The sequence below is a fragment of the Podarcis raffonei genome, chromosome 6 (genome assembly GCF_027172205.1).
Source record: "Podarcis raffonei isolate rPodRaf1 chromosome 6, rPodRaf1.pri, whole genome shotgun sequence".
Lineage (NCBI taxonomy): Eukaryota > Metazoa > Chordata > Lepidosauria > Squamata > Lacertidae > Podarcis > Podarcis raffonei.
Window position 1 is genome coordinate 98,860,806 of NC_070607.1, and position 10,731 is coordinate 98,871,536.

The 10,731-nt window shown below is 47.4% G+C and overlaps 1 protein-coding gene across 1 annotated transcript; it reads left to right on the forward strand.

Moving 5' to 3' along the window:
* Window positions 1–867: 867 nt before the first annotated feature.
* Window positions 868–4,752, forward strand: LOC128416701 (waprin-Phi1-like). The gene is made up of 4 exons (XM_053394757.1): window positions 868–1,064; window positions 1,665–1,814; window positions 2,442–2,594; window positions 4,693–4,752. Exons 1-4 carry the CDS (start codon window positions 956–958, stop codon window positions 4,722–4,724), a joined length of 444 nt encoding a protein of 147 aa, XP_053250732.1. The 5' UTR covers window positions 868–955; the 3' UTR covers window positions 4,725–4,752.
* Window positions 4,753–10,731: the final 5,979 nt, after the last annotated feature.

A 10,731-nucleotide genomic window follows, 5' to 3' on the forward strand; every position in this document is an offset into this window, starting at 1 on the left:
CTTCCTGTGCTGATCTATGTACGTGCTTGGTTGGTACACTTATGAACATTTAATATATATCTAAGTCCTCAAAGGGATGCTGGTGGCACTGTGGGTTAAACCACAGAGCCTAGGACACACCAATCAGAAGGTTGGCGGTTTGAATCTCCGCGACGGGGTGAGCTCCTGTTGCTCGGTCCCTGCTCCAGTCAACCTAGCACGGCAAAGTGCAAGTAGATAAATAGGTACCGCTCCGGCGGGAAGGTAAACGGCGTTTCCGTGCGCTGCTCTGGTTCACCAGAAGTGGCTTAGTCATGCTGGCCACATGACCCGAAAGCTGTACGCCGGCTCCCTCGGCCAATAAAGTGAGATGAGCACCACAACCCCAGAGTCGGTCACAACTGGACCTAATGGTCAGGGGTCCCTTTACCTTTACCTTTAAGACCTCAAAATTCCTATCACAGTATTCAGAAGCACTGCTGTGGCTAGTAATTCTTTCCTGCTGCACCATTAGATATGTCCCACCCCAGAAGAAGCTGCATAGAAGTTGCAAGGCTCCTCAGGCTGTACCCCGAGAACCGTCACAGCTCAGATGCAAGCATAGGATTTGTGGGAAGCCCTTAACCCTTGGCCAACACGGGTAAGAGTCATTCCTTGGGCTTCCAGGTTGCTGATGGCAAACCACCTGGCCTGGGCTGTGCTTCTCAGGAAAGATTGGCCCCTGAGTCTGAGCCTGCTCTCTGAGCCTCCAGCTTCCTGGTTCACACCAGAGCCAGGGCTGTTACCTGATCCAATTGTGCAATGGAAGGAGGAGGGAGCTGGGCTCACCTTGTTCTCCAGTCATCGCCCAGGAGCCTCTCTTCACCCTCCCCACCTCCCTGCCTCCCTCCCCCTCCACCAGCCACACCTGAGAGAGCTTAAAGCTTGGCTGGCAACAGCCAGAGACCACAACATCTTCTCTGCAAGCAGCATCACCATGAAGACCAGGAATAGCAGCTGCTTCCACCACCTCCTCCTCGTCTCCCTGGTGGGGCTTCTCACAGCCTCAGCTCACCTGACAGACACACCTGGGCAGAACGTTACAGGTGGGTGTGAGCGGGTGGCAATCCCTAGGAGAGAAGGAGAGTAAAGCCCTTGTTTCCAGCCTAGCCCAGCTGGACAAAGGAGCAGAAGGTCCACAGCTCAGCGGGGGGGAGTGTCTGCCTTGCCGACAGAAAGACCCACCTTCTCAATCCCTGGTTGCATTTCCAGGTAGAACTGGGAGCTACCTTTACCTGGAATCTTGGAGGCCTGCTGCCAGTCCACCATCCAACAGCTCTCAGCCTCAGAAAGTTCTTCCTGATGTTTAGTCAGAAACCCCTTCCCTATAACTAGAAGTCGTTGGTTCAGATCTTACCCTCTGGAGCAGCAGAAAACAAGCTTGTTCCATCTCCCATATCATTTAGATATTTAAAGGTGGCTATCAGAGAACTGTAGAGTTGGAAGGGACCCCGAGGGTTATCTAATTCCAGCCCCCTGCAATGCAGGAATCTCAGCCAAAGCACCCATGACAGACGGCCATCCAACCTCTGCTTAAAAACCTCCAAGGAAGGAGAGTCCACAATCTCCTGACGCAGTTCCACAGCCAAACAGCTTTTAAAGCCCGAAAGTTCTTCATAATGTCTACTTCTCTTTGCCTTTTCCAGTTGCTGCAGAGAAAGCTGGCACGTGCCCCAATGCAACGCTGATGACGGCCCGTGGAAACTGCACAGAAGAGTGCCAGTCCGATGCCAGCTGTGCGGGGACAGAGAAATGCTGCTGGACGGGCTGCGGGGCCTCTTGCCGTCTCCCAAATGGTAACACTTGCCCTCCTTTGCCCCCTGCAATTCTCCTGCCCCCAGGACCCAGTCTCAGGTGGGCCTCAATGCCAAGTTCATAGAACTGCAGAGCTGGAAGGGGCCCAAGGGATCCTGCAATGCAGGAGTGGCACTTTAAGGTGCTGGATGCAACGCGGGGGGATGGCTGTGATGGGAGGCAAGTTGCCCATGGTGCCAGGAGCCCAGCCGTGGCACCGTCTCCAGGCAGGGGCCCCTCCACGCAGGAGAGTGTCCAGGAAAAGCATGCCCAATGCTCAGATTGTAACTTGGGCTAACAGCGTTTGCTGGCGAGGTGCCAGAGAGATGAGTAGGCTGGGTGAAGCATTCCTGCAAGTAGCACAATCCAAATTCTGCTCCTTCTGTGGGATGAGGGAGGGGGAGCTGTGCAGGAGCTGGCCTGAAACCTGTCTGGAATTCTGCAAGCACCTTCTCCGTGGATGGATGTCCTGTCCCTCTGGGCAATGCCTGCAAACTGTAGCATTGGAAGGCACCTCCAGGCTCATCCAGTCCAACCCCTGCAATGCAGGAATTTTTTTTTCCCAACGTGGGTCTCGAACCCACAACCTTGAGATTAGGAGTCTGATGCTCTCCCTCTCTCCCATGCAGATAAACCAGGGTTCTGCCCTCCAGATCCCCCTATCATATCACTGCTGGGCATCTGCAGGGATCAGTGCAGAGAGGACTCCGATTGTCCCAGCAACAGGAAGTGCTGCATGAGCGGCTGCAATAAATGGAACTGCGTCCCTCCCAGGGAGCAAGGTGAGTGAGTGGCAGAGAAGCGGCATTTGGGGGGTGAAGACATCATTTCTGTGTCGTGGGTCTTCAGGGGCAGGAGGTCTCAGTGAAGCTGTCAGTATTGATTGCTCCTGATTTCTCATTTAGCTGGTCTCATGTTCATTTCTGCAGTATTATTTTCTTAAATCCTCTTGAAAATTCGTCAACATTTGAGGGCAAGTTTCTCCTAATATGAACACCTTTGAATGTAATTTTGCTTGAGATGCACACTTTTGCAATCTGATGGAGGCTCCTTCGCAGCTTGCAGGTGAAGCAATGACAGAGAGTTCCCAGGACTCAGCTACACAGATGCAAACAAAATGTTTTAAGCGTGTTGCAAAGTGCAATATACAAATGTGACACTAGATGGTGAAAGTGAGCTATGGCAAATTTAATGTATTTTTCAAAACTTTTTTTTTAAGCATTTTCACAGCGTTATTTTTACATGCGTGTAGATTCCACCCTAATCCACTGAGTAGACCTTGCCTGACAAGCAAAGTAGAGAGCTTAAAAAATATATTCATGCTGAATAAGGCTAGGGATGGTCGTGCGAGATCTCATAGAAAATCATATGGCACCTGCAAGATCATGTCTGAGCTTCACAGATCTGGCATGCTGAGCAGACCTTGCCCCCGCCTCCCAGCAAAGCAGAGAGTTCTCTATACACCCAAGCAGACCTGGCAAAAAATGAGCCTCTCCGCTTTGCTTGGGTTTAACTTGTGCAATTTCAACCATCCTACCTTCAACCGCATACAGCTGAAATTGCTCCAGTTAAACATGCATAAGATGCTGTTGCACTGTTTATGTAACTGAAATCATACCAGGTCCTTCCCCTGTTCACTTCCCTATCTGTCCCCTTCCTGTCAAGTGTCTCTCCCTTGTAAATGGCACAACCCTTGGGACAGGCACATGTCAAACACCATCTACAGAGATGGTGCTGTGTGTCTTGCCAAATGCAAGGCGGTTCTTTTAAAATGAGATTCAGAAGTGATACAAAACACAAGTGAGTGGGAAGATTGAAGATTTAATTCTAAACAGAAAGCAATTTATAGATACCAAGCAAGCACCTCAATCTGCCACTTGGAAGCCCTCAAGAAGTTGCGAAGTGACGCCCCCAGGTAGCTTCAGTTTGTACAGCCCCACAGCCATCAGTCCGTGCATAAGCAACTATGCCCGAAACTATCGGATTTATAGATACCTAGCCTGTTAGCCTGCATGGCTTGCTTGACTGGCTATGTGCAGATAATTCATTAGCCACCTCCCCCAGTGCCTCACTTTCTCCAAACAAGGTCCGACATCAAAGAAGGTACCCAGCACTATCGCTTCCTTCCAACATTAAAGACATTAAAGGCTGTTTCTCAGCCATCAAAGAGCTTAACAAGAGATAGGGAAGGGGAAAGGAACAGGGGGCAAGAAGGGTAACCATGACGGATCACTTGTTGTTGTTGTTTAGTTGTTTAGTTGTGTCCGCCTCTTCGTGACCCCCTGGACCAGGGCACGCCAGGCACTCCTGTCTTCCACTGCCTCCCTCATGTTGGTAGCTTCGAGAACACTGTCCAACCATCTCGTCCTCTGTCGTCCCCTTCTCCTTCTGCCCTCCATCTTTCCCAACATCAGGGTCTTTTCCAGGAAGTCTTCTCTTCTCATGAGGTGGCCAAAGTCTTGGAGCCTCAGCTTCAGGATCTGTCCTTCCAGTGAGCACTCAGGGCTGATTTCCTTCAGAATGGATCGGTTTTATCTTCTTGCAGTCCATGGGACTCTCCAGAGTCTCCTCCAGCACCAGAATTCAAAAGCATCCATTCGTCGGCGATCAGCCTTCTTGATGGTCCAGCTCTCACTTCCATACATCACTACTGGGAAAACCATAGCTTTAACTATACGGACCTTTGTCGGCAAGGTGATGTCTTTGCTTTTTAAGATGCTGTCTAGGTTTGTCTAGGTTTGTCTAAGATGCTGTCTAGGTTTGATGGATCACTTAACTCCTCGAAATACAAACATATTCTAGATAGACTGCACATACACTGTGTTGCGCACCTCCAGCAAAGTTATGCTCACCAATCCCTCTCTCATCTTCCCTCTGCAGATCCAGAAGCCGAGTCCCCATGGAACACCTGAGGCAGGGGACCCTCCACAGACCCCAACCATGACAACCACTGGCCTCCCTCACCTCTTGGCACTTGGTCTCCTCTTCACCTCTGTCATGTTCGTTGGAGTCCTTCACCCACTTTCGAAGTAAAATTCTCCCTTTGCACAGCAGCCCTCAATTCATATGGTTTGGTCGCCACTGCTTGCTCCGTCCCCCAGACCACCTGTGCCCGTCGCTCTGTGCATGCACACAACACCTGACAGTATCAGGAAGCTGTAGGACCTCTCTTTTGGATTTGGATTTGGGGTCCCACCTCCCGTCCCTCCCTCCTGGCTCAGAATGAAAGCCAAGCCAAGAAAGCAGCCATTTAGTAGATCATATACCACAAGCAAAGCATTAAAGGTTCTTCTTATCATGTACAATAGAATTAAGGGTTTGTTGTTCTGCTCTGTGCATGTGCCCCCTGTGCCCTGTGCTTCCTGCTAATTATGGAGTTGAAGAAATTCTTCAAAACATTTCATGTCATGTACCTGTTCAGGGAAGTTTTTAATGTTTGAAGTTTTATTCTGTTTTTAATGCTCTATTGAAAGCCGTCCAGAGTGGCTGGGGAAACCCAGCCAGATGGGCGGGGTATAAATAATAAATGATTATGATCACCATCATCATCAATAATTATTTTTTATATATATTTTTTATTTTGACAACGTAATAATAAAAAATTGTTGTTGTTGTTTAGTCGTTTAGTCGTGTCCGACTCTTTGTGACCCCATGGACCAGAGCACGCCAGGCACTCCTGTCTTCCACAGTCTCCCGCAGTTTGGTCAAACTCATGCTGGCAGCTTCGAGAACACTGTCCCACCATCTCCTCCTCTGTCGTCCCCTTCTCCTTGGGCCCTCCATCTTTCCCAACATCAGGGTCTTTTCCAGGGAGTCTTCTCTTCTCATGAGGTGGCCAAAGTCTTGGAGCCTCAGCTTCAGGATCTGTCCTTCCAGTGAGCACTCAGGGCTGATTTCCTTCAGAATGGATTGGTTTGATCGTCTTGCAGTCCATGGGACTCTCAAGAGTCTCCTCCAGCACCATAATTCAAAAGCATCAATTCTTTGGCAATCAGCCTTCTTTATGGTCGAGCTCTCACTTCCATAATAATAATAATAAATAAATAAGAATATAAATGTGTGCCCCACCCCCGAGACCATTCCATTGTAACTATCCAACCTCCCAAAATTTCAGCACCTCTTGCAGTGGTTTGACCCCTTTCCTGTTTTCACAGTACAAATTCTACAAACTCCGTCAGGTCATAAATGGTCATAAGGAACCATGCCTACATGAGGTGAAGAGGGCAAATTCCTGCATCTGAGAAAAACAAGCTTTATCTTATGAATTACGAGGTGTCATAAAGCGAGCCAAAAAAGTGGGCATCGGCATTTCTTTGGAGTTATTCATGGCTGTGGAAATGCATCAACAGGTTTTCTCTGGTCGCCAGACAGTTTCTCAAGGTGCTCCTCCTTGCAGGCTCTGGAGCCAGGAACTCTGCTGTGGCAGCTGAATGTATTATGAGTCCCAATGGAATGATGCCTGATCCGTTAAAATGAGCCAGAGAGATTTTATTTGATAGATATGATGTTGTATAAATCCTTGGTTTTCTTTTCTTTCCTTCCCTTTTTTCTTGTTTTTTCAAACTTATTTGTTTTTTGTTTCTATACTTATCTTCGTTGTATGTTTGTATGTTTGCATTTTAAATCAATAAAGATATTTAAAATAAAATAAAATAAAATGAGCCAGAGAAAAGGCATATCCTGCTGGTCTCTTTTTATTGATGGTTGCAACATATCTGCTATGGAAAAGTCCCCTTTTTTGAAGGAGGAGGGTTTTTAAAAATCCACGAGTAAATTAAAAAGAGGAATGACTCCTGCTGCTTCTAGAGGAACAGTTCAATGCTGCAGATTAATCATATTAAAAGGAACAGGCCCTGCCTGCAAGGTGACAATCTGAGGGTCATACCAGACCTATGGCATTGAATGGGCAAGGTTTTTATTTGAAAATGCACAAATGGTATCAGCTGGTGTGGGGTGCAGAGGGCATATGCCCAAAGGTGGATTTTTCTGAATACAAATAGCCCTTCCAGAGGAATCACAGAATCATAGAATTGTAGAGTCAGGAGGGACCTCTGAGGGTCATCTAGTCCAACCCTCTGCAAGGCAGGATTCACAACTAAGGAACTCCTGGCAGTTGGCCATCCTGTGGGAATGTTCAGGGAGGCCGGAGAGGATATATTGTTTAATTATATCCTTCCCAACTTGTGTTAACAAGTTCTATGATTTAGCAGAGTAACATCCCCCTTTTTAAACTTACACAGCTGATAGGTTTGCCAGGCTTGCATAAGCCTCTAAAATAAGTTTCCTAGTAATTCTCCTTTTATTCCCTCTTAAAAGAATAGACACGACACAGTCTTGTATAAAAGTATATGAAATAGTTTACTCACATTCTGTTCACAGAAAGATCCCAGAAGGCAGACTTAGGTTACAAAATATATACACGTGGAATCTATCCCATAAGAAGATAGTCCCTTTGTCCTCTCTTGGCTGGAAGCCAAGAGAGCATCTTAGGCTAAGCAGATGTTGCTTCTTCCACGAATGGAATCAGAGAGAGAGAGAGAGAGAGAGAGAGAGAGAGAGAGAGAGAGAGAGAGATATGGCGGCCTCCACTGAGGTATTTTGTTACCTGCACAGGTGAGGTCATGCCTACCGCTGGTCACATGCAGAGGAAGTCTGTCCCAGCCCAGGAGGAAACTGGAAGTACCAACTGGCTAGTCCAGACATCCCCTTTTTATGTCCACTCTAGGGATGTTGTATTTGACTGCTCTGTGTTTCACACCCCACACAACCAACATCTGTTCAAAATCCTCCAAGGAAGGAGAATCCACCACCTTATTTTTTTATATAGTTTTCGGGGGGGAAATATACATATAAAACAGCCATTTCAAACATCAAAATGCAGAGTTTTTTTGAACCCTTAGACCTCCTTCTCTCCCTCCATGGCTTCCATCTTTAAGATTAAATTTACTGCATTTTTTACCCTTGTCTAGCTATTATATAGTAACCATAATTACCATTACAACAATTCCACATTACAAGCGTCTTTCCATCCCTGCCAAAGGTTTTAACTGTCTACGGTGGTCTTCTGAATAAATGACAATTTTACTCCAGTCTTTGGAAAATACTTGATCCGCCACCTTCCGAGGGAGTTGGTTCCGCTGCCTAACAGATCTCACTTTCAGAAAGTTCTTCCTATGTCCAGCTGGAGTCTCCTTCCTTGCGACCTTGAGGGTCCCTTCCAATTTTACAATTCTATGAGGTGTCAGAGGACTCTGCCATAGTTGCAGCTGAGTCCATCTCCTCCTCGCCCGGCCTCTCTGACTGGCACCCAAGAGACCCAGAGCCCTTCATTAGGAAATGGCAGACCTGCAGAAGATGGAGCAAGCTTGTTTTCTGCTGCTCTGGAGCAGAGGATTCCGATGACAAGAAAGGAGAATTAAGCTTCCAACTAGACCTTCTGACAGCGAGAACCACTTGATAGTAGAGCTGATCACCTCAGAAGGTGCTGGACTCTCTTAACTGGAGGTTTTCCATCAGAGGTTGGATGACCAACTGTCAGGAAGTTTCTAGCTGTGATTCCTGCATTGCAGAAGGGGGGTTGGACTAGATGACCCTTGTGGGTCCCTTTCAACTCTTCAATTCTATGAAGAAGAAGAATTTATTATTTCGGTCAGAGACCAGTTCCAGCCGACATACAATATCAAGGAAATCATAAAACATGATAGAGATACATTTGAATTTGCAATTAGGTATAACAGGGACACTACAGATATTGTTGTTGTTGTTTAGTCATTTAGTCATTTAGTCGTGTCCACCTCTTCGTGGCCCCCTGGACCAGAGCACACCAGGCACTCCTGTCTTCCACTGCCTCCCGCAGTTTGGTCAAACTCATGCTGGTAGCTTCGAGAACACTATCCAACCATCTCGTCCTCTGCTGTCCCCTTCTCCTTGTGCCCTCCATCTTTCCCAACATCAGGGTCTTTTCCAGGGAGTCTTCTCTTCTCATGAGGTGGCCAAAGTCTTGGAGCCTCAGCTTCAGGATCTGTCCTTTCAGTGAGCACTCAGGGCTGATTTCCTTCAGAATGGAGAGGTTGGATCTTCTTGCGGTCCATGGGACTCTCAAGAGTCTCCTCCAGCACCATAATTCAAAAGCATCAATTCTTTGGCAATCAGCCTTCTTTATGGTCCAGCTCTCACTTCCATACATCACTACTGGGAAAACCACAGCTTTAACTACACGGACCTTTGTCGGCAAGGTGATGTCTCTGCTTTTTAAGATGCTGTCTAGGTTTGTCATTGCTTTTCTCCCAAGAAGCAGGAGTCTTTTAATTTTGTGGCTGCTGTCACCATCTGCAGTGATCATGGAGCCCAAGAAAGTAAAATCTCTCACTGCCTCCATTTCTTCCCCTTGTAGCAACAGTTAAAAATATATAGATTAAAACATAGTCACTAACATATAACCTAAAATTATCATTTAAAGCCTTAATCATTCAATTCTATGACTGTAGGAGCAACAGCTGTGCAAACTTGGCAAGGTGCTTCTGTGGCCTCTGGCTGGAGGAGGAGAGCTGCATTGTCCTGGAATTCAATGGGCAAAGCGGAAACCTCTGTTGCTTCTGGACTCCCCCAGTCCTTGGCAACGTGACCCAACTCCGATTCCTCTTGTCCTCCCCTCACGGACTGCAGAGAACAATGGAAAAGCAACTGCTGACAAATGGACACAGCCAGGCAGCAGCGCAGCAGAAAAAAATCTCTTGCAGGGACACCTCCCAATCACTTCAGTTTTAACTGCATCCCCTTGCCACCATTTCCTGCCAACAAAGACAGCTTAACTCCAATGAAACTGTTATAAGAATTTTAAGGTCATATATATATAATAAATGTTCATAAATGTACCAACCAAGCACTGATATAGATCCGCACAGGAAGACCGACCTGAAACCATTTTGACTCCCAAACTGACCAAATGTTTTCCCTGCAAGGAGGGAGGGGGTCAGGGAGCCTTCCCATTGTCTCAGGAATTGGAAAATCACCATCTCAAAGGAACGGCAAGACTACCAGGAAAGGCAATCAGATAAGGCATTATCAGATAACCTGGCAGACAGGAAAAGCAACAACACACAAATTTCTGTTGTAGACCACCTTTTCTGTGATGTAGGTATGATGTATCTGGAGGGGTGGTCTTGGGCTACACCCCTTCTCTGATGTAGGTATGATGTTTCTGGGGGTGGTCTTGGACTCCAGGGCGGGCAATTTAAAATGTCTATATAAGGGCGGACACACCTGGGTTCTGGGTCCTCCTCCTTTCCTGCATGTGAGGGGAGACCCTGATGCAACAGTTTAATACAGATCAGGCTTACTAGCTGCTTTGCTTCTCAGTATTCTCTGGCTGGCCTCTGTTATTTTCTCCTACCAGTAGGGAACCCACTTAAGGACTCTATATGGGCTCTTGGATACCCCATAAGGGAAAAGGAGCAGGTTTTGTTTACAACAAAACAGAACTACATTTTTGCCATATTTCTAGTATTACTGTGTAGAAACATACATAGGAAGCTGCCTTATACTGAATCGGAGGATTGGTCCGTCCACCTCGGTATTGTCTGCACTGGCTGGCAGCAACATTTCAGGCTTAGGCAGGGGAGATTCCCGGTCCCACTGAGTCCAGCGTCCGGTTCTCACAGTGGCCAACCAGATCCCCATTATGGGAAACCAGCAAGCAGGATTGAGAACAAAAGCAACTCTCTTCCGTCCTGCAGTTTCCTGCAGCTGGAATTCAGAAGCACGACAGAGCCATCTCCTCCAGCACTTCTTGTGTTTCCACGGCTCAGTGCTCAGGCCTCCCTGGGCCTGTGCTCCGCTGCTCCGAGGCCTTGACCCAGCAGCTCTGCTCATGTCAAGGTGACAGCTGCAGATGAGAAATCGTGGCTTGCCAGGAACCAG

What these genes read in the sequence shown, in the direction of transcription:
- LOC128416701 (XM_053394757.1), top strand. Translation starts at nt 956, where the DNA reads ATGAAGACCAGGAATAGCAGCTGCTTCCACCACCTCCTCCTCGTCTCC. An exon ending in CTCTTGCCGTCTCCCAAATG is followed by an intron (nt 1,815 to 2,441) that starts GTAACACTTGCC and finishes TCTCCCATGCAG; the next exon opens with ATAAACCAGGGTTCTGCCCT. An exon ending in CGTCCCTCCCAGGGAGCAAG is followed by an intron (nt 2,595 to 4,692) that starts GTGAGTGAGTGG and finishes TTCCCTCTGCAG; the next exon opens with ATCCAGAAGCCGAGTCCCCA.